The 27047-nt window shown below is 56.7% G+C and overlaps 1 protein-coding gene across 2 annotated transcripts in view; it reads right to left on the minus strand.

Moving 5' to 3' along the window:
- Positions 1 to 18952, minus strand: part of RPH3A (rabphilin 3A) — a 35328-nt gene extending 16376 nt beyond the window's left edge. The window contains exons 1-4 of one of the 2 annotated variants that reach the window (XM_075769604.1): positions 18822 to 18952; positions 9590 to 9824; positions 9028 to 9042; positions 8061 to 8204 (exon numbers count right to left, since the gene is read on the minus strand). In XM_075769604.1, the coding sequence (XP_075625719.1) occupies positions 8061 to 8204; positions 9028 to 9042; positions 9590 to 9666 (236 nt within the window). In that variant the 5' untranslated portion in view covers positions 9667 to 9824; positions 18822 to 18952. Of the gene's footprint in view, positions 1 to 8060; positions 8205 to 9027; positions 9043 to 9575; positions 9825 to 18821 lie in introns of both variants that reach the window. The other variant, XM_075769606.1, reaches the window with a different exon arrangement.
- Positions 18953 to 27047: the final 8095 nt, after the last annotated feature.

Consider the following 27047-nt stretch of genomic DNA (forward strand, 5'->3'; position numbering starts at 1 on the left):
AGCTATGGGAATGCAACCAGGGCCAAAGAAAACATCCCAGGGGACATGTCGCAGTGTTATATTCCCCTGCAGCGTTCTATCGCACGACTATTAACCTCCACTGATGCTGCGGTCCCAGCTCCTGCACACACACACACGGGCACGAATTCCATCCAAGTCAGCACCTTTGCACAAAGCAGTTTGGCACCGGTGAAGCAGCTTTTCCCCCACAAATGGGAAATTTTCCACCCAGTCCCAGTGACTGCCTGCTGAAAAGCTGCAGGAGAAGATCTTGGAAGGGCTCTGGCAGGAGGAATGAATGGATTAATTAGTTTTCTCAATTTCTAAGGAAAAAAATTGCATATAATTTACTTTATGGAAATTCTTAGCCCTTTGAGTGAAATGCAAAAAGCCCACCGGAGAACAGGCTATAAAAACACATCTGTTTACTACAAAGGTAAAAAACCCAGTTAAGCAACTTCTGGGGGGGAAAAAAAAAAACAAACCACAAACAAAAAACCAAAACAAAAACCACTGGCAAAAGCAGTTTGCAAAGCAGGAGTGGGAGAGAGCTGCCCGCCGAGCACCCAAGAGCTGGCGGCGAGTTGTACACTCAGTTAACCCAGAATCCTGGCCCTAAAAATAGCACCAGAAGGGAAAAAGGATGCATTATTTATGCCATTCAGCAAGGAAAGAGAAGGAATGAAGAAAGGGAGGAGGAGACCCAAGCCCACCGGAGAGAGCAGCATCCCCCTGGCCCGCAGGGCTGCCATCCGCTCCCATGGCAGCCTGACCCAAATCTGACAAAGCCGCTAACGCGGCGTGCCGTAAAAAACACCCGACGTTTAAAAGACATTTTCCCACACGTCTGATGACAGCTTCAGATTTACGGCGGCTCGGCTGCCAGCACCTCTTGAATCGCTCATGAACAGTACAGGAGCTCCCCTCTGCACAGGGTACCTCCGCGGTTGGTCTCCAGCCGCTCGCAGGACGGCCGGCAGCACGTGGAAGCGCAACGGCATTATTGCGCAGGGGCGCTTGGTAAAGGAATAGCAGCAAGAAAGGAAAAAAAATAAAGCGTCGTGGAACACGCAGCCTATTACGGTTCGTAAAACGCCCCACTGGAAACTCGCTGCAGTCAACGGGAGCATCTCGAAGCATTTCATCAGGCACTGAGTCAAGCCCGGGGATGCGGCTCCGCGCCTCAGCGTACGTTCTCCGACCGAAGCCACGTTATTACAACGTCTGGTTTAGGGGGAAGATCCCGGCCGTGTTAAAACCCACCGGAGAATTTCCCCCCTCGCCCCACGCAGGGGCTGATCTCGCTGGGCTCGAGCGTGCTGCGGGCCAGGACGGCTGCTGCTGTGGAGGTGCCTCCTGACGATTATTAACGAACCCGCAGCCCATCCCATTCCCAGCACAGAGACAGGAAAGCTGGGAAGCCGGGCTGGGGCCGGGTGGGCAGCGGAGCCAACGGTCGGGGGAAATCGCTGTGCGTGTTCACAGCTACGGTGTCACCAGACAGATGGGCGAGCTCGCGCAGTCCCTTCGGTCTCCATCGCCTGAAGTTTCGGCGGCGACACGACCGTGCTCTCTAAATACAGCAATTCTGGTCCTCAACCTGAGATAGTTTGTTTCCTGAACAGAACAGTTTTTACTGAAAAAAATAACATCCTCGGACCGCAGCATTCCTCTAACGCCTTTCCACTTTGCTCTTAACAGGGAAGCTATGTGCCAGCCTAACTCCCTGCTCTGGCTTTATTCCCGAGAGATACGTCTGTCTATCCCTGCCCTTCAGCATCTGCTTACTGCTTGGCAGATGATCCGTAGGTGATTTCTTCCTACGGAATAAGGCAGCTGCTAGAGCCATCATCCGTCCTCGGTGCCTTCCCAAGCTCCGTGGCGGATACACCCCGCTGCAAACGCGGAGGTCCCAGTGATTTCGAGAGAGCTGCACCATCCCATAAGCACCCAGCCGGCCACGAGCATTATTCCAATTAAAACGTGGAAACTACCTGTTCCTAAACCACTTCTTATTTAAAATAAATGAACCCCAGCACGGCTGCTGCCAGCCCATGCCTCGCCACGTGCAACGCGGAGTCCCCACAAAGAGCCCCCAACAGCGAATAACCAACAATCTCCAGCTTCTGTCGCAGCACATTGCTCCCACCTCGACAGGGCAAACGTTTCTGGGGCAAAATCTTTCCTTTCCTAGCAGCAAAGCACATGCACAAGCCCATATCTTCTGCAATTCCCCCGCCCCGCGACGCTGCAAGAGCTCTGCTCCAAGAGAAGCAGCTTCCAGTTGGAAATCTGCAAGCCCAAACAAACTTATTATAGAAACTAGAACAAATGGCACAATCAAAGCAGGGGGGGGAAAAAAAAAAAAAGAAAAAAAAAAAGAAAAAGCTTTTGCATTTCAAGAGATTCATTATTTAGCTGCAAAATCTCTCCCAGTCTCTCATCTAGCAGAAGCGGCTCCTTAAGAGGTTGGTTTTAAGCAGTGGAAGAGCTTCAGCAGTCAGTACCCACACCTGTGGCACCGGTTTCAGATGGAGCACATTTGCCTAATTAAAACATCTATTCAAGCCAGAGAAATTGGGCTCCCCCCCCCTCCCCAAACACTGCCATGAGAGGACTCTATAAAAACTGAAATTTTAAGTCCTGGCATGAGCCTGGCAGAAAGAGGGCAGGACCTGGGAAAGGGGGTATTGCCCCGAGCCCCATGGGCTGCCAAGCTCCCGAGGAGGGTGCTAACTGGGAGCAAAAAGCCCGGGTTTCCCCTCGACTCCATCCAGCACCACCCTACACGCACGTCAGAGCCCCACGCACGTGCTGCTCTCCCACCGCTAACCGGAGGGATGCCCCGCTCCTGCCCAGGTAGCGGCCAGGAACAAACCTTCTGCCTTTCCAAAAGCTTTCCTCTCCTTCTCCCCTAGATATCATTTGTTTCTCGTTTTTATTGCACATAAAACAGCCGCCCGACTCATCACACTCCCTTGGACGGCTCTAGGACTACAGCAACATCTTCCTTATCGTGATACGCACTTCAAAGTGCCCGTCCCTCTAGCCTCTGTAAGACTAACTTCAAAGAGCAGGAAATACGCTTCAAATTGTTAAAATAGGGGGGAAAAAAAAAAGAAATGAGAGGGATAATTGAAGCCAGTGGCAAGGAGCTGGCTAAGCCTGGCACCCAGAAGCATCTCCGCTCCCAGAGACAGCCCTGCGGAGATGGAGAGCATCCGTCATCTGCCAGAGAAATATGTATTAGTCACTGATGGGAGCAAGATAGAAGAACCGGGCAGTATCCTATATCTGAAATGCTTAACATGCACCTGAGATGATAACAGCAATGAAACAGTCCCCTGATAATATCATATCTGCCTGGCCACATCAATATGGTTCGGAAGAGAAAGGCGAGCAGCCCCGGGGCAGCGAGGGCTGGTGGGGACCTCCCCTGCCACCTCCTGCCCGCACCCAGGACCCCGCGCAGGCAGGGGAAGGGCTCGCCATCGCGGGGAGACCTGCAAAAACATCTCCCGCGATTTCAGGCGGGCGGAGGGTCCCACAGGGATGCAGCGGAGGCTGCTCGCCGGGCGGAGGGGCCACCTTTGGCTGGGCTGCATCCTAGATAGGATAAAAACTCGGTGTTTTCTCTTGCGCTAGGAGCGGAGCAATCCGGAGAGGGCCAGAGAGTCGCTGGCGTCAAGCGCTGACGATCTCGGGGAAACAAGACTTAACAGCAGGGCAGGCACGCAAGAGTTTGTTGTGTTTAAATATTCATCGCCACTCCGCAGAAATGCACGGCTAAAGACGTGCTTAACGGGGTTTAAATCACGTCCGGGAGGACGTTGAACGCAGCAGACGACGAAGTGCTGCACAGGGGCGGGAGAAGGACCCGACCTGGGAGGAAGGACCTGGTGCTTGGGTGGTCCCCAGCCCCACGCAGGGACAGGCTCAGCCACCACTTAGGTGGCAAAAAGAAATTCAAGTAAAACACAAAGGAGGTCACAAAGTGCCTCCAGAATTAAGTGCCGACTTGCCTCCGTGGGGAAATCATGTGCCTTAAAGGGCTGAATATTAAATTAAGGCTAATTTTAATGGTATAAAAGAGACAAGAAAAGAAGCCAAGCTACAGATTAAAGAACACATAATTAAAATCAGGTTGAAAAATTAGAAGCAATTTTCTTCCCTTACAAGCGCACAGGTAACTAAAAGTAAAGCATCATTCGAGGTTTTACAGGTCAACTTTCAAAGCCCCTCCTCTGCTGAGAGCCCTCGCCATGGAGGGCAGCTGCCCAAGGAGGCCGGGGGGATTCATGCATTTCAGAGCATCCTGTCTCATGCTAACGCATCACTCCAGTGCTTGCTGCCTCCTGTGATGTGTTACAGCAGGGCTGTTATTTTGCAAGTTGATCCCAGTCCCAGAAATAAGAGAAGAGGGTTTTTTTTAGGGGAAAAAAAAAAAACACAAAACCCCACAAAAAATTCAAGAAGCACATGAGCTGTCTTTTGGCCATGAATTAACCTCATCTCCTCTAGAAGCTGGCATCTCAGGAGACATCGCTGTCTGCCTCAACAAATACCCTGCCCTTCCCGGCCCCTATTTTTATTTTTGTGTTGTCTGAACATGAGGAAGAAAATATGAGACCGTGGTCCCCAGAGAGCATCTCTGCTGCTGGCCACTGAGGTTAATGACTTAATCCCCTGTGACTTCAGCCATCTGCTCCGGCATTACGCATGTGTCATCCCAGCAATAAGCAGCCAAATTAAAATGCAATCCCGCTCGATAGCTGGTCCTCTCGGAGGAAAGGTGAGAGTCTGTGACCCACGAGGAGACAGTCAAATCATTGTGCTCTTAGGGGGGGGACCGGAGGGAAGGGAATAGCTGCACCCAGGCAGGGGCACAGCCAGATCCAGGAGCGATGTGTCACATCGTCCCTGGGAGAACCGGCTCCGTGGCCGCAAGGTGCTCTTCAGAAACAGCAGTTTCTAACTTTGGATGGTTTGAGATATTTTCTTCAATGCCAAGAGCACGATGGAGCTCATTAGGCAGCAGAGCAGACTCGGTGGGTTATTGATGGCACCCAATTATAGGTGCATAACAGGGCCAATTAGTGCCTGCAGGTGCTCCCACGTCAGCTGGGAGGAACGGGCTCCTCACCGACCGCAGCAGGAGCATCACCCCACGGCAGGAGACGGCTCAGAGACACCACAGGGACCCCCCGAGCACCAGCCCAAGCCAAGCAGAGAGGGAGAAGGGACAAGAACGGATCCATCCTGCCGCAGGTCCGCTTCGCCCCCCGAGCCCTTTCCCCGCCAGCTCTCAGCCCCCAAACTGGCCCAAAGGATTATCCTAATCCCAGGCAGCTGTAAAGTCCTTCGCCAACTCACACCCAACACGTTCTCACTCTGTCGCTGTTCAAGATTTCAGCTCCTATTATCCTTCTCTGTGCTGCGAGACAATGACCCAGCCAAAAAAAAAAAAAAACAAACTACGCACCAAAGTGTCCCTGTCCTACAATCCTCATCAGCATCCAGATCACGTATCCCGCGGGCCTCCATCCACCCCCGTGCTAAAAATACTCTTTCACTAGATTAATTTGAGCTGGATTTGACATGAAGTCTGATTCCACAAACATCTTCTTAACAAGCAGCATCGATTTGTTCCCACCCTGCCCTGGCCGGCCACGGGAAGGGGCTCACGGGACAGGGGACGTGAGAGGGCAGGAGAAGATGGATGGACGCTAAGTCAGGAGGGACTTCAAGGCACTGGGAGGTCCCTTTGCATCCAGCACCCAGCTGTAGACTCCATGATTGCTCAGGTATTATCTGCGAAACTCAAATCCACCCCCTCAAACACATCCACTTGAAAAGAAAACTCCAAGTATTTGGAAGGCGCACTCACTTCACGTAAGTGATTCCTTATATTAACCCAAACCAGGTTTTTTAATGGATCTTCCTTCCCCGTCCCTTACAGGAATAGAAAAATCCCAAAAACCTGCAGAAAAATCAGGCTTTCCAGGCACACCTCCCTGGAGCAGCCTGTCCGACAACCGCCGCATCCCTGCCAGAGGCCAGCCTGGCAAACCCGGATTATTTTGTAATATAAGGAGCTATTCTGGATAACGTCCGAGCAGCTCCTGAACGGGCGATGCTGTACGAGACTGATATAGACGCTGTCCCATATTTCTGTAGCTGCACATCCTACAGCTCTTGTTGTGCAAGCCAACAAACACAAAGGAGTTGGCAAGGCTCCTGCTACGCCTACACGCAGGAGGCAAATCAGCTGCGACTGCACATCCGCCAGCTTCCCCTTGCTCTACTCTGAATACGGCACCAAGTCCTCCGCCCGGCTTTTTCATGAATGAGGATGAGAAAACCTCCTCCGACTTGGCTAACGGAGGTAAAAGGGAGAGTTTCTGCAGGTTTGCAACCAGCTGCAGCAATGCACAATGCAAAAAAAAAAAAAAAGAAAAAAAAAGAAAATCTCTCCCCTACTGCTAAAGTTGATTTAAGCAGAATCCAAAGAGCATCACATCGGAGAGTAATTCTTACCGGGCTGCACACCTGCAAAGCTGGGGAAATGCTGCTCGTAAGCACTTTTCCAGGATGAATCACCACCATTCATAGCTACTTTCACCTGGTTCCTGCCAGAAAGCCGGCAGAGGAAAGCGTTGCACGTTGTAACGCGAGGCAACGCCAGGCGGGGAGTCACCCCGAGCCGGGGGGAGCAGCACATCCACGGGGCACACGCCGAGCCCCGGGCGGCACAAACAGCCGCTGTCGAGGCGATACCTGCCTGAGCTCTTCACAGACCCGCTCCTAACAAAGCGGTTCTAAAAACCAGGAAATAAATCCACCACTTCAGAGGCAACGGGCTACAGCCGCCGAGGAAGACTACGTGCTGCAGCGCCCTGCGCCTGCATAGCAAATGCACACAATATTTACGGGTTATTAAACAGCCGGGGCGATGGATTAAAGCTCCGGCTGCGGTGCGAGGCTTTGCGAGCGCGGGCAGGTCCTCTCCGTGTTTCACTAAGCGGCTGCCCTGCGCCCGTTTGCTGAGCGAAGCCGACCCTGAGCTACGAGAGGGGCTTTGACGTTTCTCCCAGGCAGTGGAGAGCACGGTTCCTGCCTCGGCCTGAGTTGTTTTCCCTGCAAGGAAGGAAAAAAAAAAAAAAAAGGCAAAAAAAGTAAAAAAAAAAAAGCAGTCGATGCTTAGGCTCAGCAAGAATAAAATGCTCCTCTGTAATGAAAAAAGGCATGACGCCTGACAAATGGGATTATGGAGATCCCCTCCGGAAAACCATCCCCAGCACAGCAAGTCGATACCTAATTATCAGCATTATTCCGCCTGGCACCTTTGCCCAGGCAGGGCAGAGCTGCAGGAAAAGCAAACACGGGCACTTCTCACCCTCTGCTCCACACCAGGTGCATCGAGGATGCCCCCAGCACCCACCAGCGACCGTGGGTACCCCACCACGGACATGCTGGGGCAGCGCCAGCACCCCCAGCCCCCCAGGAGCTGGTCCCAACACGTGGCCAGCCCCGAGGCTGGGCATCACTCAGACCTCCTCAGCTTCACAGACAGCTCATTTCTGGGTGACAGGAAGGATTAACTGCCAGGACACGTGGCTGGAGGGGGGTGATGGATCCAGACGCGTTCCCAAAACAAGACAAAACGCTTTCTGGTGAGCCGTGCCTTTGCCCGCGCTCACGGGTGCTCGGGCGCAGCACTGGGCAAGCAGCAGCAGCTTCACTCCCCAAAATAAGATGTTATTAATGATCCCTTCTGGACACAAAAAAAAAAAAAAGAAAAAATCAATGCAACTATAAATTCTTGGTCCAGAGCACAGCTGAGCAGCTCCCTCCCCTGCTTCTCACAGGTTGCTCCTGGCCAAGGACCAACGCCGGCTCAAAACGATCCCCCGCAGGCTCCCTTTCAGGAGAAACACTGCAGTGCAGTAGCTGCTGGCCAGGAAAGCAGCCAAGCGAGCGCCTTCCCCACGGGCACCCGCACGGCTCGGGGTCCCTCCCGTCCCACCAGCTCGGTGCCGGTACCGCCACCACCACCTTACCCGATGCGCTCCTGCTCCATCTCCTCCATCTTCTCGGCCCGGGCGATGACCCGGTTGATGATCTCCTTCTCCTCGTCCGTCAGCTCCTCGCCCTTGCGCTGCCGGTCGGGCTGGCCGCCCCGCGCTGCCCAGCCGGTGGGGAGCCTGCAGGAATGGGGAGGGGGCAACGGTGGGACGGGGCTTCGTCCACAGATCACGTGTGTGCGCACACACACGTGTGCGTGCAATCACACGCGCGCGTGGGCAACAGCCAGGCAGCGGTTCCCAAGCCCCGGGAAGAAGGGATACGACACCTCCCCATCCTCCAAGCTCTCTTCCAGCAGGAAGCCGGCGAACAGCCCCCACCCACCAGGTGGAAGCTCTGAGCTCCATTTTGGTGGGGTTTCGTACGGAGACACTCGTTTCGTATGGAGAAAACCGATTTCCTTTTCAAAAATACTCTCGTGATTTCCACGTTAAGCATCAGCTGACACGGTTCGTTCCGCGCCCTGCTCTGACGCGTAACGTCGGGTTCGCCTGCGAGCTGCGGCGCTGGGGCAACGGCTGCAGGAGCGGGTGGGTTTTTGGGTACGTTTCATGAAACACGGGAGTTTTTCCTCTCCTAATGTCGTTTCCAAAGCCCCTCCGCACAGTGAGCGCAGGTGACACGGCGACATCTGCCACTCAGCCCTGCGAATTAGCAGGCAGCAGCTAACGAAGGATGTGAAAAGGCAAATGCCCCTCCTCCCCTCAGCCTTCTGCTCATCTAAAGACCTTTCCTGGGTCTTATCCCCCTGGGCTGAGCAAACCCTGACCATCTTAAACCTTAAAATTCATTAAAGCCCCATGCAACACTTCCCAAAATGAGTTGGGTTTTTTCTCGCATCCAGGGCAAGGTTTTTGCTGTTCTCTCGAGATTATTAGAGTAGCAGGTAAAGAGCAATACACAAAAAAAAAAAAAAAAGAAAAAAAAAGGCAAGTTACTTACTGCTCCTTCTCGCTGCTGGGAGGCACAGGGAAAGAGAGGGAACAAGGATCTGGTGAGAGGAGGGACGAGGCCAGCTCAGCCAGCACCGTGCCTGCCGCGGGGGTGACAGTCCCCGACAGCACACCCCTCCCCACGGACCCCCGCTGCTCCCCCAAAGCGGCGCAGAGCAGCGAGCTCCGAACACAAGCTTCGCCCAGCCCCTGCATCATCCAGGCACCCAAAACCAGCACCCACCCGGCCAGCCAGGACAGAGACCTGCCACGCGGCGGGACGCAGCATCGTCCTGCACGGCGGCCGCGTTGGAGGGCGTCAGGACAGACGGACGGGGCTCCCCGTCGGCACAGGGGTGCGTGCGCGCCCGTGGGTCCCTCCCCATCACCTTTCTTAGGGGGTTTAGGAGGCAACGTGGCAAAACGTCCCCACCCAACCGGTGCAAACCCAATCCCCGATGTCCCCAGAGGAGGACCCGGGGCGGCTGCCCCCGCATCACCTCCCACCCCCGGGGACTCTCCTCCCTCCCGCCCCAGCGGCACCCCTGTGACCCCAGCCCCCTCCCTCTCACCTGGCCCGGAGAGACATGGTCCTGTCGCTGGGGCACATCCACCGGTCAGAGCTGCCGCCCACCACCGCGTCGGTCATCGCTGGCTGCCGAGGGGACGCGGGGACACGCGGGGACACCGGTGCTCTGCCAACGAGCGCCGACCCGGCACCCTGGGGAAGTCAATCACTTTGCTCGTCTGCCCGGGCTCTCCGATAGCAGCGATGCCGACGAAGGTAACCTGGTGCTCTCAGCCAGGCTGGAGAGAAAAAAAAAACAAACAAAACACAACTATAAAACACAAAATCATGGCAGGCAGGGCTTTGGTTTTGGCATCAAGGGGAGCGGGAGCAGGGAGAGGAACAGGAACGTCGCTTTAGTCACTGTCTCGATATCACGCACGAGATGCGGGAGCCTACAACCGCCACCCTCCCAGGAGGGCAACGCAGCCGCGCTCAGTGCAGATGTAATTAATGAGATACCTGACCTCACATTAATTATGAGGCTTCAGAGCTGGGAGGAAAGAGCATGCTTCCATTTCAGAGAAAAATCCACAAACTAGGAATCTCTCCCCCCACAACCCAGCACGTCTTCCCATCCACCTCCAAACCACATTCCCTCTGGAACAAAACTCCTCCTTTTTCATTTTGGTTTACCAAAGTTTCTGCAAAAAGAAACCTGGAGAGGCACTGGAGGAGGATGTGGCAACAGGACCCAAACACGATGTTCTGTCTAATCATCTCCAAAAGATTCATCAGGAGAGGCACCTCTTCAAACCCTTCTCCTTTCAGCAAAACCAACAGTTTTCATTAAAAAACAAATTGAAGTAAACCTCAGAGCCCGAGTGCTAATTTATTCCCATTTTCTGGGGGTGTTTTACCCCTCCACCCACCTCCCCTCCTCAGTGCAAGGAAGACGGGGACCGGCTGGCAAAGCCCGAGCGGATGCCAACCAGCATCGCCCCCGGCACGGGGATGAACCGATCCATCCCATCGTCTCTTCTGGAGGAAAACCAGTGCTGTTACACAGGGCGAACACCGCAGGCAGAGGAGGGCAGGGCAGGATCCGCTCTCTGCCGTGGGGTGCTGGGGGACGCTGCGATGATACTGAGTCACCGTCACATCTGGACCACTCTCAGGATGGGCCCCAAGAGCAGAGGGTGCAGCTCACGGGTCCACGGACGGCATCGCCCGTGAGATATCGCTTGCAAAGGCAGAATCTCAGGTCTCATTCAGGTGGAAGCGAAAGAGGAGAGGCAATCCATCCACGAAGGGGTTGGCTTTGCTGCAGCACTACTGAGAGCACAAGACACCAGGGAGGATACGTATCTTCTTCAGGGCCCCCCGCCAGTGGGGGAAGTTTTTGTGAGCTCAACTATTTCCCATCCGTGGGTTTTCCCCCCCATCCACCTCCTCTGCGAAGCGCTGAAGCAGAGCCAGGGTGGGATACCTGCCGGGATCCCCCCGCCGCCGCAGCGGCCTCACACCTGCATTGCTGGCAGCACCTGCATTTGAATTGTTTTCTCCTGGCTGCAGCAGAACTAAACCAACCCCATCCAACCCCAAACCCCTCTGCAGAGCCCGGCCCACGGGCCATTCCTCCTCCCAAACCTGCCGCCCTGGGAAGATGCCGCCCAGGCTGGAAGGGGCCGCTCAGCCACCCACGTCCGTCCGGGTCCCCAAACTGCCAGTGGGTCCCAGCAGGACCAGACCTCAGCCCAAACCCAGCAAATGCACCTTTCCAGGGCACAAAGCAACTCCAGCTCTCAGCAAAACTCCCCCGGAGGCACTGGGGAGGCTGTTCGAGGAAAGGCTGGAAGACAGGAGCTTGCAAAAGCACCCCACTGAAATCACAAACTCTGAGCCATGAAAAAGATGTGCAACTTTCCCAGAAAGGGGGAAAAATAAAATCCCTATCCTCCACTTCCTGCTCTGCAATATTGCAGGGGTTTCTCCATCACTCCTTGAAGAGTCAGCAGAGATTTGAGGATCACCTTTGCTTCACTGATAACTTCCAAAAATACAGATATATATATATATATATTTAAAAAAAAAAAAAAAGAATGAAGAAGTGAAGCACGTGGGATAATTAGTGCTCCGCTGGTTTCATACAGTGACTGTTCCAGTGCTAAAGCAGAAGGCTCTGGTTGACAAGGTCAGTTAAATAAGCAAATTGTTCATTTACATCCCCACCGCCGCCTCCACGATCTGCACTGCAGCACCAAACTCCTGCCGGGGACTCAGGGTCCCGCTGCGGTCGGGAGCAGGGGGAGGGGGTCTCCCTGGGCTGGACACAGATTTAATGGGGCGTCCCGGGAGGAGGAGCAGCGCCGTGCCATCGGCACCCATTTTTGGGGAGGCAGACAAGGAACTTGCCCAAGGTCATGCAGAGCAGGAGCGGCCACCCCGGCCCCACAAAGAACAGGGGAAAATCCCGGGTTTTCCCTAACCGAGAGGGTCGGACGATCACTGGCACTCCGGCCAACGGGGAGGAAAACGCCTTCCCCCAGCTAGAACTTTCTGCTAATAATAGAGAGGCCACGGGTGTTTCGCTTTGTTGCGGATGGAGAAGAGCCCGGGGACGGCTCCTGAAGGAATACACGAGCCTTTCCCTCCGCCTATAAATAATAGATTTTTGAAGATCTACTTTGCATTACTTCCAGCAACTACTCTCGCTTGTCCTAATGCTTGGTTCTGCATTTTTAGCACACAGCAAAGAACAAAATAACAGCTTATGGTGGCTTTTTCCTCCCCGCCAATTCCTTCCTCGCAAGCAAAAGGACGTGGCAATCCGAGTCGCGATCGATGGGATGTGGCAGCATTTAGTTAACGAAATGGAAATATCCCACCCTAGGAGGATGCCAAGACCTCCCGGGGTTTGGCTGTCCCCAAAGGGTCCCGGCACCCGCTCCCCCCCAGGTCTGCCATCGGCAGGGAGCCGAGGAGCCCTCTCGTCCCCGCACAGCGCCGGCTGCTCGAGGTTCCCCGATTGCAAACGGAGGTCGGGAGGAGCGAGGCGGCAGCTCCCACCAGCACGAACGCGACACGTCCCGAGCAGAGCCAGGAATAGAAGCGAGGTCTTAATTTCTGGCCTTAAGGAAGAGCCACATGACTCTAATCACGCCGCTCCATTACTTCTGTATGACGGAGCCCACGAATTCGATCGTGCCTTAATAAAAAGGGATAGAACGCCTTCCGTGAATCACTCTGCCTCCCCCCAAGCCTCCGGCGCTGTCGTCCCGCACGCAGACGCCGCTCGCTCCGAGCCAAGAGGTGCCGATTCCCAGGCCCATCGCCAGCACCCGAAATCCAGCGGATGCAGCACCAGCACCGAGCCTTGTCCTGGCAGGTCCCCCCCTCGCCCTCCGGTAGCCCTGGGCAGGCAGGGAAAGGCAGCGGGAGCCCATCCTGCCCCAGGGACACACGGGGTGGTGGGTGCCCCGGGCAGGACCCGAAGCCACCGGAGACACCCACAGTGCTACCACCGACCGGGCATCTGCACCGAGAGCCCGTCACAGGGGCTCGAACACACTGGTGCAGCCATCTGGAAAAAACGTACTGGGGTAGAAAACAGAGAATTCAGTATTTTAATGGCTCCCAGTGCAATAATCAGGTTTTTACGGTGAGCTCAACATTTCACACTTGGCGGTGCCTGCAGAGATCATCTCCACCAGCAAAGACACTGACACAGGCAACCTATTTCTCCAGCCTCCTCAGCTCTGCAATGCAGCTTTCTTAAATATTGAATAAGTCTGCTGCTCTACACCACCTGCCAGTGCCAATGATGAGGTAATTTTTGCATTGACAAAGCCTAATGCGATTAATCTGGTTTGAAAGAGCAGGTTTTAGAGCCCGTCCATTCACTCAGCGAAACACGCTCACAGACAGAGCATCGGCAGCAGCTCGTTATTCACAGCCAGACCCCAAACAAATAACCCAAAGTGCTGCTCGGATGGCAAGTGAGAGATTATTTCTGCCTGTCGTCACCAAACAGGAGGTTTTTGAACTCAAACGGATCCAAACATCATCGTCCGTCAGGCTGACGGGGGTTTCACAGCAGCCCCAGGGCCAGCCCGGGCGCAGGAGCTGGTTTGTGCTGCCCAGCTGGCTGGTGGAGCTGGGGACGGGAGGGAAAACATGGGCTACGAGCGTGCCGTTGCCTGAGGGGAGTCCCCAGCCCCACGCCCAGGGAGAAGGGGTGCGTATTTTGGGGTGACGAGGACCCAGTAGGACCCCCCCCAAGCCGAGCAGCAAGAAGAGCAAAGGCAGAAGCTGGGGTGCACCGGCAGCCCCGGGAGGGGAACCATGCCTCCCTGCCTCCCCGCAGGCACGCGCGTCCCCAAACGCCATTTTTAGCTGGAATTCTAAATCCATCACCATCTCATGAGTCCGGATGGCACCCTCCCCTCCACAGCCCAGCGCCGGGGCGGGTGCCTGGCACCCAAGAGATCTGTGCAAGCCGCGGGGCACCCGGGTCCCAACCGGAGACCTGGCACAGACACCGCGCACCCCGCGTATCTCGCAACACCCGGGCTCTTCCTTTCCTGGAAAAAAAGAGTCTGCCCGGTGCAGGAGTCACACACATCCCACAGCATCCCCTATGGCATACGTGCGTGGCTATAGGGGCCAGAGAGCTGCCCAAGCAGACAGCGGGGTGCTCGTTCCCCTCCAGGGTCAGGTACCTGCAGGGGTGGGGGGGGAAAAGGTGTAAATAGCCCCAAAACAGCTGCTGAAGCAGCTGTGAAATGCTGCAAAATGATCAGCAGAGCAGCTGGAAGGGCAGGAGGGCAGCCCAGCCCCGCAGGGTCCCGCACACCAAAACTCCCTCCAATCCCGACGTCCTCGGACAGGCAGCCTTTGCGCTGTCTCGTCATGGATGCAAATCATTTTAGGAAGTCCAGGAAAAATTGGGCAAGCTGCTTTCTGGATGGCACTTCAGGAAACAGCCCACGTTCAAGACTTTCCTTTAAAAAAAAGAAAGAACAGAGGCAGACCTCAGCTGGCAGAAACGCGTGGAAGCAGCAAACTGAAGCCGCTTGTCCTGGAGCCACCCGCGGACACCCGGACAGGTCCGGCATCGGGGCACGGGACAGCAGGACATCACCCTGTGACTCCAGGCAAAGCACCAAGTGACCCACAGCCGTGGGCGCACGCACCGTCCGTGCTCCCACAGGGACCCGTGCACCCCAACCGCCCGGCAACGCTGCTCCGGTGCGGGAGGGCACGAGGTGGGATCAGCCCGCGGGGCGCAGAGCCCTCCAACCGCACTGCGGCACAGCGAGGGCCAGAGGTCCTGGAAATTCAGCTTTTGGGAAAGACCCAGAACCAGCAAGTCTTAAACTAAGGTCGTTTCATCCTTTGTCCCCATGCCAGACCCTTACGGGGAGCCCAGGCCCTGCAACTTTCCAGGCCAGCTTGGCACTAGTTGGGTAATTAGGGTAAACGTGGCCCCGCAGGTAACCGGCGGCGATGGCCGCAGTCCACAGGTGACAGCGATCCACGGGTTACAGGCGTACAAGAAACGCAAAGCGCTGAAAGCCTCGGCCACCCCCCCGGTGCCCCGGTCGCAGGGCTGCCCCTGCGAGCCCAGCCTGCCTGCAGCACCCGTTCAGCCCGCTCCAGCCCCGCGGCACGGGACCACCACAACCCGGCACGCTGCATGGCGGCACGGGGGTCTTGCCCACGCAGGAGCCCACGGGGCTGCTCCTGCCTCCGCTGCCCTCCAGCTAAATCCACATCACAGCCCAGGTTTGGCCAATGCCTCTGCTGCCTTTACAGTCGTTTAAGGTGCTCAGAGACGCCTTTTTTTCCCCTCCTCCTTAATTCCCAGCTCCCTGTCATCCTCCAGCCAAAGATCCATCCAAAGGCAGCCGAGCAGCGGCGCACAGTCAATTTTATTTAAGCAGCACAGTGACATTTCCTCCAGCAGCTCCTTTGCAAACCAAACACTGTTATGATGGGGATTTACTCCCGTTGATTAATTGCAGGAAAGACAATGGCCAAAAAAAAAAAAAAAAATCACTTCTGGTTTGTACGACTTACCTGTGGCTGCTGGAGCCGGGGGCGTCCGGCCAGGCGATGCCCGAGCTCACCCCGAGCCCACCCGGTGCTATTAAACACAGCGGCGGTGCTGCCATCGCTCCTCTCGCCGCGGCAGAGCTGCTCTGGAAGCTGCTTAGCAACAGATCGCTGCACCGCTCCGGCACACCGATCCGGTACGCTGCCCTGCATTCGGGCACGGCTGGGGACCAGGCGCGTGGCCACCAGGATGAACCGGCCCCATCAGGGATGCTGGTAACCACGGCAGCTGATGGAATTTTAGGGATGTGAAAAGGGTGGGAAGTACCCGTGAGGCCAGCGACGCAAAGGGAGGTGGCAGGTCCTGCTCGCTGCCGGTTTCCCAAAGGCAGTGACAGTCCCCGCAAGATGCCCCAGCGGCGCTCGAGGACCTCGGTGTTGTGCTGTGCCAGAAGAGCGATAGCTGGGGACGGGCGGCGTGCCCCAGCCCCGGACCACAATCCTGGGCAGAGGATGCTCGGGGCTGCAAACCCGCCCTCCTCGGGGGCGGCAGCGATGCCCAGCCAGGGCCAGGCTGTGGCAGAGGAGCCACACAGAGCCAGGCACCCCACAACAAGCCTGTGCAGAGGGGGTGTCCCCCCAGCACCGCATCCCGACCCTCCCCGAGAGCCACGGGGAGCCCCGCCACCAGCAGAGAGGAGACGCAGCCACCCAGCTCGGCACCCGCACCACCCTGGGAGATGCTGGGCTCCCAACTTCCCCAGTCGCTAAATCCAGCTCCTCTCTCTCCCCACATCCCCTCGTTAAGCACCAGTTTCACACAGCCAGACCTGCCCCCCATCACGGAGCTGCTGGGCCCAAATGGAAGAGTCCGTACCCACCTCCCAGGGCCGGAGGAGAGAGATGCTGCTCAGACCTGGGCAGGTGCTGACAAGGGCAGAGCCAGGGCATCTTCCAGCACATCAACCTTATAAACCATCACGGTCTCGTTAGCCCCAGCCACTCCCCAGTCTCCACCTTAATGAGGATGGGGGAATTAATCAGGCTGGCCTTGGGGGCACTGCCTTGGGGAGCAGAGCTCTCCTCCCTGCCCAGATCTTGAATGCTTGTCTAGGACCACCTGGAGCGATTCATTACCTATTATCACTAATTGGCAATGACTGCAGCGACGTGTTCTACAGGAGGAATACCTGTCTGTGGGCAGGAGAAGGGCCTCAGGCTGGGGACACCAGCAGCCCTGGTGAGCAGGCAGAGCATCTCTGCTGCCAGCACAGTCCCCGGGACTGGCGGAGCATCATCTTGTTTTCAGGTCCCAGAGAAAGTCCCTCAAAACTTAAGCACAAAAAGAGACTCCGGAGCTGTGAGCCCCCTCGCCCTTCCTCACCAGTTTTCCTCCCCTTGCCCTTTCCGATAGCGGGGAGGGACTGGAGCAGCGTTTAACGCCAGCATGCGCGTACCCACGCAGCCACAAAAGCGCAGCAGAGTCCTGCAATGGGCTCCCGGGTTGTATCCTCGCCGCAAAGGGTGCTTCCACAAAAAACCCCTGTGCTTTTTCCACGTTCAGCATGCTTCTCGGCTCTTCTCGGGAGCCGGGGCAGTGCAGAAGCAAGACTGCGAAGGAGGGGAAGCAGAAGAGCAGGCTGGAGCCGATGCCAAGCAGGGGATGGTACTTGCACCCCGTGGGTTGCTCCGAATGGGGTTGGTGGGTTTGATGCAGGGGGGCTTTGCTGGAAGCCCACCCCACAGACCACGCACGCAGGTGATGGCAAACAGCGCCCACGGCACGGAGCCGGCACAGCTCTGCCGGAGGCGGCTGGCGCTTGCCCGGCTGCGGGGCTGCTGCGGACCAGCGTCACCCACCCGGCACTGCTCTCCTGGGGGATGCCCAGCAATCCCCAGCTCAGCGTGTGGGGCTCAGACCCACGGCCCCACGCACCCCAGGCTGATCCCCACGGAAGGGCTGAACGCAGATCTCCTGAGTCAGCCCCTACAGCAAAAGCGAGCAGCTCGCTAAATCCCTACCAGCTGAATGATGCATCATCAAATAAAGCCCAGTATCACAACATTAACAATATTTATTTTCAGGCTAAGCTGCAGCCTGGGCTTTTGATACCAGTAATTAAAGCAAATGGTTCATCTGTTATCATCTCTGCATCCCTGGAGCCAACTGTCCACGTTTTGAAGCTCCATATTTTTATTTTTTTTTTTATTGCAGCCTCCTGAGAAGGGGCGGGGGGGAAATCAGGCTGATCCACACACACTTTTTAGATCCCAGGAGCAGCGTAGCGTGGACCAAGCCCAAAGCAGAGCCACGTTCAGGGCAGCCACCTTACTCAGAGCTTTTTAGCAGTGAAATGAAGAAGTATTCATTGCTCAAAGACAAATTGCTGCTCCAGTTTATACCTGAGATTAGAATTAATAGAAAGAAGGAAGATAAGGAGGTCCCCTCTCTGAAACAGCCTGTCCCCGGGAACAGCAGCCTCAGCCTATTTTCCGGGGTGGCTGGTTTTGCCCCCGGGAGGTTTCAGGCTGCGACTCCAAATTGCTGTTAACGCCGTTTGCCAACGCTTTGATCTGTCCTGGGAAAGCAGCAGAGAAGGCACCTTGCTAAAGCCGCCGGGCCGGGCAGCGGTGCCGGCCGGGAGCCCTTCCCGGGGGCAGGGGACCCCAGGAGCCCCGGCAGCCCCCCCCCCCCCCCCCCCGCTTCCCGCTCCGGGCCGGGGGGGTCCCCGCGTCCCCCGCTGCCGGACGCCCGGGGACGGGGCTCGGTTCCCGCTGCCATCGCACTCCGGGAAAAGGGTCAAGAGATAATTTCAGGGGGCTTAAAAATCCCCCAAACGCCCAACGTGCTCGAAAGTTACCCGCACCCGGCGAAGTCCGAAAGCAACGGCCGGAGCTGCCCCCCCCCCGCCCCCCGCACCCACGGGCCGGTGCCAGCCCCGCACACAAACCGGGTGCCAGCACCGGCCGCCGCCACCGGCCTCCCGCGGAAGACGCGGCCGTGGGGAAGTCACCCACCGCCCGCACAGCTCCGGGACGCCGCAACTTTTCCCCGCGGGGAGGCGAGCAGGGTGCGAGGGGATGTGCCTTTGGCCGAGCATCCCCGGTCCCGCATCCCGACCCTCGCCCCTCCGGAGCGGGGACCCCCAGCGCCTCCCGGGGCTCCAGCCGCTGCCGCTCTCCCCGCTCCCACACCCGGCTCCGGCTCCGTGGGGGGCCCCGACCTCCCCCCCCCTTACCTGGGCCGGGGTCCCGCCGGGCCGGGGGCCGCGGCACCGCCGCCCTCTCCCGCCGCGCAGGGCTGGGCACGGCTCGGCTCGGCTCGGCACGGCGCAGCGCGGCTCCGGCGGCAGCACTGCGGAGCGGCTCGGGGGCGGCGCGGGGAGGGGACACGGCCGGGACCGGCCCCGCTCCGCTGCCCGCCCCGGGGAGCCGCCCCCGCCCAGGGGCGCAGCCCCTTTGCAAAGCGGGGCGGGTCCCCCCCGGCTCCCGCAGCGGGGTGCGGAGGAGGGTTAGAGGCAGCGGCACCCCTCTCCGCTCATCCCTTCCCCTGTCTCATCCCTCCCCTGCTCCCATTCTTCCTCCTCTCCCATCCCCTCTGCCATTCCATCCCTCCCCACCCTTGGAGGACACAGCAGGTTTTTGCACCCACACCCACCCACCCACCCCCCCCCACCTGCGAGACACTGGGTTTTGGGCATCTCCCCCCGCCCTGCCCGCAGCCCCCCCAGCTGCCTGCACCCCCATCTCCCCACCTGCCCGTGGGTTCCCGAAGGCGCTTCCCCCACGCACTCCCTGCGGCATCAGCCAAAAGCTGCTGCCCGTCCGGGGTCCCCATCGCTGGGGTTTCGGCCCTCGCACTCGGGTTTAAGCAGCACAGGGGATCCCACGACCTGGTAGTCCTTGCTCAGATTAACCCTAAAGACCAGCCTGAGCCCCATGCACAAGAAGGGAACGCGCTGCCTCTGGCCAAGCTCTACAGTGATTTTAGCACTGCTCGGACCTTCAGGAGAGCACCGATCCTGCCTGCAGGGACAGTTACTGCAGGGAACTGGGAAAGCAGATGATTTAGGGCACAGAGGGAACCCTGTTCCCAAGCTGAAGCACCCATGGCTTCATAAACTGCAAGGGGCAGCAGCCTGAACCCACCCCCCAGGCACCACCTTGCACCCCCCGGCCAGAGATCTCTGACCGACCTCCCCCTGAGCAGGGACCACACGGTGGGTGGGGGACAGCTGGGATGGAGCCCAGCTCACCAACATCCTTTCCTGCCAAAGTTCATCAGGTCCAGCAGCCCCGTTTTACCCGATCTCAGTTTTTCAGCAGGGAAGCGTAACACCCTCGGGCTGTCGTGACTTTCCAGAAGATCCCCTGCCAGTTGCTCCTGCCTCACCTCTCGCCAGGTGAAGCGAGGTGGATGGATCATCTGCCGGCAGGAGGGGACGGAAATCAGAGCTGGCCTGACACCTCAGCACGAGCAGCCAAGGAAGGTGAGTTAATAAAAAAAGTTTGCTTCAAAGTTAATTAAAAAGATGCCCCAAGATGAAGCCGAGGGGGGTGAGACACGGCTCTGGGCGGCCTCTGTGAGCAGGAGGAGACCAACAGGCTTTGAGCAATGCTCAGCCACGGCCAAGGATGCGATGCCTGAGTCGGGGGGGAAAGGAAGGTTTCTCGTTCCTATAGCTGGGTTTCACCATTTCTATATAAAAGATTTTTAACTAGTTAAAATAAGCCTTTCAAGAAAATCCTACTTTTGGAGGGGATTTAAAAATAAATCCTTGAAGAGACAGAAATCCTTGAAGGATGGAGCATGTTCCTGCCTTCAGCAAGGAAAGTATTCCACCACTCAAGGTTGAATCTTGATTGGCATTCATCTAGATGCTTGATGGACATCTCCCTCTCTTCCAGACTCAACTATGTATTTTTATTTAGTGAAAGAATGCCTTGCTTATGCAAAGTAGTTGGAGAGATGAGCACAGTACTTTCAAGCTGATATGTCTTGACACCTTCCTTGGAGATTCACAAAAAGCAGCAGCATGTGCAGAAATTGGAAAATCAGATCTAAAACCCGCTTTCCAAAAAGGAAAAAAGCAACACCTGCAATTCTCTGTTCTGAATACCTGGCACTTTCACTCCCCTTTTTTAACCCAGCTTCTAAAAATAAAAGAGCCGTTTTGATTTGTGTTGAATTATAAATACCTTTTGGCAGTCTGGCATCTCCTGCAGCGGATCAAAGCACGGGAGTTTTATTTATTTATTTCCTCTCAGGTTTATTTTTACGTCTGCAAGCCCTCTAATTCTTAAGAATTTGTTATATTTCCCCTTGTGATCAGACTCAGCACGTAGCAAAACGCTCAGTTCAACCGCAGAGCCATCCTGCCCGCAGGCTCGGACGGAGCCCGTGGCACCACGCACCGGCAGCTCCTGCCCGCACGCTCAAATTCAAGTTCAGAGGCAAAAATCCCAGAGGTTATTAGGGCAGCACAGTGTTTCCCTGCTCAAGGTCAGGGAAGTTCAGGCCGGATGCACCAGGGGCACGGCTGCATCGAGCGAGCCTCTATCCTGCATTACCTACGGTCTTGGCTTTATTACCATCGGCAGCCCCGCTGGTTTCTACGGGAATAACCGAGGAATAAAATCAAGTTCATGGCTACAGACAGCCCCAGGCATCAAATCAGCACCAGACCTGGATGGAGGGAGCAGGGCCGGGTGCTGCTTCACCTCCAGCCGTCTCGGGTCCTCGGCTGCAGGCAGTGCCGGGGATGGAGCCGGGGATGGAGCCGGGTTCGGCACCGGGGATGGAGCGCTTTCCCCCGGGGACAGCACGGCCGCACAAGCACAGCCTGATGGCAGGGCACTGCAAACACGGCTGCACCAGCAAATTACAGCATCCAAAGGACGGCACGTGCCATACTGCTGACTCAGCAATTGCCACCCTTGAGCTGCTGCTCAGATGCTCCAGGAAGAAATCTCTCCCCTTGTTTTATAACCCAATTAGTTGCATCTAATTGAAGTGCTGGACAGGAGATAGGGAGCGGTGAGCCAGCGCCAGGCTGGGGCTATCACTCCGCTGTCTGCGGAGTCGGGTACTCCTGTCGAAAAAGGAATAGGAGCTTTATAAAACATTTTTTCTTCAATGTTTTTAATTAGGATTAATAGCCTTCCAGGGGAAATCTATAAATTCTCAGAGCTTGAGTACACGAAAGCTCAGGGCTGAATAACAGCTGCCATCGCTGACTCCAATACCGGGAAAAATAAACCAGGAGCACGTCAAGCCCTCCCCTCGCAGCCGCAGCTCCAAGCACGGTTGCATGAGTTAAATTAAAATGATTGATGGCAGCTCGGTCACCCAAGAGACCATTTTCCACTTCTGTAAATCACTAAAAGCCGAGCTGCCCCCCCTGCAAAGCCCGCCTGGCCACAGACCCCGACAGATGCCCCCAGGAGCTCCCCAGGATGCGATAGCAAGAAACACGTGCCACCCACACCATAACTCACCGCCGACCGCCTTAGCTCGGGCTCTCCTCCACACTCAGCCCAAGTGCTTTAGTGCTGACTTAATTATTTGACGCACAAGAGAGACGGGAAAGCACCCGCCTCCCGACACCCAAAATCCAGAATCGGCTGCCCAGCGTAGCCAGCGCGGCTGCTCAGCGTTAAAATGTGCTTTGGGGAAAGACTCGGAGGAGAAAAGAGGGAGAGGAGGATGGAGAAGGGGGTGATGGGCACCGGCCCGAGCTCTCTGAGCAGCAGGATGGACCCTGGCAGCTCAAACCGGGAAGGTTGTGCTCGGCGCTTTGGGGACCAGCGAGTTTGCACTGACTTTTTTCAAGAGGACAAAACGCCAGGCTAAGATTTGGGCCAGAACGGGAGAAAACCATCCCCCGGACTCTCCCCCGGGACCTGCGTGGGATGCAGCCGGATCCACGCTATTTAATTAATACCTTGTCCCCCACCAGCCCGAGCTCCTGCCCGCTCAGAAAACCATGAGCAAAGCACAAGAGGAGACACCTACTATTAATCCCCTTGATTAAAGTGCCAGAATAAAAAAAAAAAAAAAAAGAAAAAAGAAAAAAGAATGGAAAGCAAGTTTTCCCCCTTGTCACTTGATTTGGGTGCCGGGGTGTCACAGCTCCAAGAGCTGGTGACGGGGGATTTGCTCTGCTGCAGAAGGATGTATTTAAGCATCCCCTGTGTCTCTCCGCAGTGTGGCAGCCCTCGCCAGCCCCAGCCTGGCCCCGTCCCTGCCAGCGACGCAGGAAAGAGTTTGCAGCGAGGGCACTTCAGCATCCCCCCCCCCCAACTCCCACCCATCCCAGGTGCCGGCAACCCCAGGAGAAAATCCCCCTCTCCGGACCAGTTACCGCCTCACCCCAGAGCCATCGCGTCCCGAGGAAACCCCCGGGGACCCCAAATCCCTCACCAGCACCCTCGTCTCCCCTTCCCGCAGCCCCCACGGTGGCACGGGCAGGACCCGGACCCCCGGCCCAGCCCGGGACTCAGCCCGCGGTCCCAGCAGCGACGCACAGCCCCGAGCTCAGCAGGCCCAGCTCGATCATGTAGGCAGCTCATTACACTCTTTTAATAAGATATGTGCTAGTTTTACATTCATTTTTCATTTCTGATAACGCTCTGTCCTATATAACTGCACTATTATCCTTGCTGAGGTGAGGGGAAGAATATATTTCCTAAAAGACTGCCTGCATTAATTTTTCAGTAAGTGCCATAAAAGATTTAATCTCCAGCTCCTCTTTTGTTAATGGGATTAGTATAACTTATTTACTGATTTAATTAATTGGTGTGCCTTCCGCTCAGCTGAATACAGCGTTTCAGAAACTTACTGGTTTGGGCTGAGAATAACCAGGCTTCATTTCATTTCAGAGGCTGCAAAGAGCACGTGCCTATAAACTTTAAATTATTTCCGATAGGGCGCATTAAAAAGAGGGGAGGAGGGAGCTTTACCTCCCTTTCCACCCATGACCGCAGAGCATCGGCTGTGTTACGCCATTGCCAATATATATTCGATAACAACCGTTGTCGCTGCTGGTAACACCATCCAGCGCCGGGACGGGCCCGCTCCATCCCGCAGCGCTCGGAGGGACCTGCCTGCATCCCACCCGCTGCATCCCTGCACGCCTGGCTACGCCGCGCCCTCGCCAAACGAGGTGGTTAATTCATTTACCCGTCTCCCGTCCCCTCTGCAGCCCAGGGCAGTGGTGCTCAGGGGCACGGGGTGCCCGCGGAAGGGTGCCAAGCCGCAACCCCCGGGGCTGGGGGACCGGCACCCCCCGACGCCTCTTCCATCGCTTTATATAGGTCACCCTGTGCTCGGCAGCACGGCAGCCACACTTGTAGCGGGGGAGGTTGGACTTCACACTCTTGCTCTCCGAGCTGCTTTTCTAGGTCACCAACCCACAGCGGTGTATTAAAATAGAGTCTCTCCACTTCCCATTTCCCCCGGCCGTAGGCTGAGATGCCTGGGCTGTTGCAGCTGCCAGCCGAAGGGGAAGGGGTGCGAGAGCGCGGCTGCAAACCCGGGCTCTGCGCGCGCCCCGTCCTCGCTCCTCCGGGCACCCGCAGCAACGCACGGAGCACGCTGGGGGATGCGATGCTGCACCCCCAAAATAAGCAACTCCGAGGGCATTGGGGTGGGTGCAGCAAGATGTGCCCGTGCATGGGGACACCAGTAAGGGGGGGGGTTGGGGAGCCTGAACAGGGACCGACAGGGACCTGGTGCTCAGCCCATCCCCGTGGCGCTGGGTCTCCCCTCCGTGCCCCAGCTGGTGGCTGAGGACAACCGCCCCATGCCAGAATTTGTATAAAGACCTGACGGATCCCAACCCCCAGCTCAGCCTGGGAGGTGCAGCCTCCAGCAGCGATTTCTGTTCGATCTGCAATAATTAACTCACGGCACATAGCGATGTCCAGGCGGGCGGCCACATTCCCAGCCAGGCACAGAAACCTGGAAACACTCTCCCGCGGAGAGGTGGGCTGCTCCGCTTTGAAGCAGAAAAGCATCGCCCCGCTCTTATCTCACTCCCCAGCAGCTTCCACATGGAAATTTTACACCGGGAAAGAAAAGCCCAGCTCGGCAGCAAGCAGCAGCCTGCAGGTGTACGCTCGCTCCCCAGCCCGACTCCAAGAATATCTTCCCGTTCTGACACAAAACGCCGGCAGAGCTCAGCTGGCGGCTCCCCCGTCCCTCCCCGGCCGGGGAATCGCGCACAGACCCGCAGCGGGGAAGCAGAAAGGCTGCTCGGGTGGCAGGGACGGCAGCGCCCGGTCACCGCGGCACTTCTCACCGCGACACCGGAGACGCCACGGCTGTCCCTGACCCAGACCAATAGCATAAATAACTCCTTGGTCTTTTCAAGCGGTGGTGACCGTGACCGCCGGTTGTTTCCCCTTCAAGGACTCCCTGGCAGGGCACCCTCTTGGGCTCATTTGTTATTATTTCTCTCCCCTTTGACGCGTAGAGCGCTCCTTTTCCCACACCCTGGGTACGCTGCTCAGCCCCTTGCTTCAAGATGTCAACCCAGATGGTTCCCTCTTTCAAGAAAGAAAAACTATAATATTTAAAACCCCCAAGGAGCCTCACGGAGGCATTTCCATAGTGCTCTAGGACGGAGCATCATCCCCTGCACCCAGCCGTGCCCGGGGGCTGAGGTCCCTTCCCAGCGCTGGCACGGGGGGACGGGGCTGTGCAGGGCTGTGGGACAGCAGGTTTTGTGGGGACCCGTCTCCATGCCGTGCGTGTTCCCTTTTCCACGTGAATCCACAGCAAAAGTCGTGACAAGTTTGCACGCCCCACAATCTCTATTCTTCACGTGGCAGCTAAGAGGTTAAATCAGCACACATCATACTCACGCGGGGACGGAGCGGGAGGGCACCTTTTCCAGCAAGCGCAGCTTGTTTAACAAGCGTAGAAATCAATACTGTCGTCAAGCCCTGGCCAAACGACAGCATGAGCGAGGCACCGCCGCGAAGGGGTTTGGCTGTCAACTCTTCCCGACACGGAGTGATTTGCCGGGGCCAATCCCAGGAGCAAATCCCAGCCCGGATGGGGAGCTCCGGGGGAGGTGGAGGGTCCAGGGGCTGCGATTTGGGTCCCCGGGGAGCACCTGCTCAGCATCCCCTCGCACCCACGGGGCACGCTCAGCCCAAAGCCACCGGCCACCATCCTATAGGAAGGGCTGGTTTCCAGCTTGTTTTATTTCCCAGCGAAGCCTGCAGGTATTGATCGCTGCTCAGGCTGCTGCCTTGAGGGTGATGATTTGCTTTGAAAAATTAAAGCAGCAGCAGCCGAGTTTCTCACGCGACACGGAGACGGGGCTGCAAACGGAAATGTTGCTCGGCCGGTAGCGCAAGAGCTGACAACCGGCTGGTTGGAGCTCCCAGGACACGCCGACGGTGTATTTACTGCTGCCCTCGCTACCAGCGTGCCCTGCTCTGGGAAGAAACCCAGCAGACATCCCTCATCCCGTGCACAAGGCAGGGCAGCAAACTGTGCTAAGAGCAGCCTGCCGAGATGCTCCGCTTGCCCAGCGAGGACAAACAGCTCCTCGTAGCCGGCCTCCGAGCGAGCCGGAGCCTCTGCAAATCTCCCAGCACCTGGGAAGGGTTAAACCTGGAGTATCGCTGCATGAATATTCTTGCCAACACCTGCATCTCATCCGCAGGGAAGGGAGAGGAGAGTTTTTGAGATATGCCAGAACTAGTTGCTTTGATCTTTGGTGCTGTGGCATCTTATTGCTGCTGCTTAAAGGGAAAACAACCTCCGAGGACTTTGATATTCTTGAATACACAAACACGGAGAAAACAGCCGGCTGAGAAACTCCCCCTTGTAGTTGACGTGTGTTCACTCTCGATTCTGTTAACCTGGATAAAGAGGGCCCTGGTGGAAAACCCCAGGTTCAACCTGAGCATCCTCCCAGGAGGGTACTGGTACGGTTCTTCTTCCAGGAGAAATGTGCAGAAGGGCAGAGAAAGTCACCCAGATCAGACCAATAAATACAAGTTACCCATCGCTGGGCAAACTGCAGTCGGTTAGTTGAGATCTATAGCTCTGAGGTCTCCTATTGAAGATAAAATGCTGTATTGGACTCGTGACCCAAGAAAGGGGCGCAGCGCGGAAGCCGCATACTCAAATCTATTGCTGGGCCTTTGCCGGACGGACAGACACGCACGGCCAACGTCACGCAACAGCTAGTGATTCGTTTCTGTGTTGCTGCCCAAGAACCAGCTCCCGCGGGGGGATTTCCAGCCTTCGCCCCGACTCGGGGCAGCTTCTCCTCAGCCGAGCGGCTGCTCCTGCTACAACGCTGCAAACGTGGATTTTCCTGGCTCCCCGGCAGCGGGGGCGATTGCAGGCCGGAGGTTTAAAGCAGGATGCAGACGGCTTGAGCGCAGCGCTTGGTTTGACAGATCTCATTCAATCCTACTCCCCAAAGGACGCTCCAGTACGA

This window comes from Balearica regulorum, chromosome 17, assembly GCF_011004875.1.
Source record: "Balearica regulorum gibbericeps isolate bBalReg1 chromosome 17, bBalReg1.pri, whole genome shotgun sequence".
Taxonomy (NCBI): Eukaryota; Metazoa; Chordata; class Aves; order Gruiformes; family Gruidae; genus Balearica; species Balearica regulorum.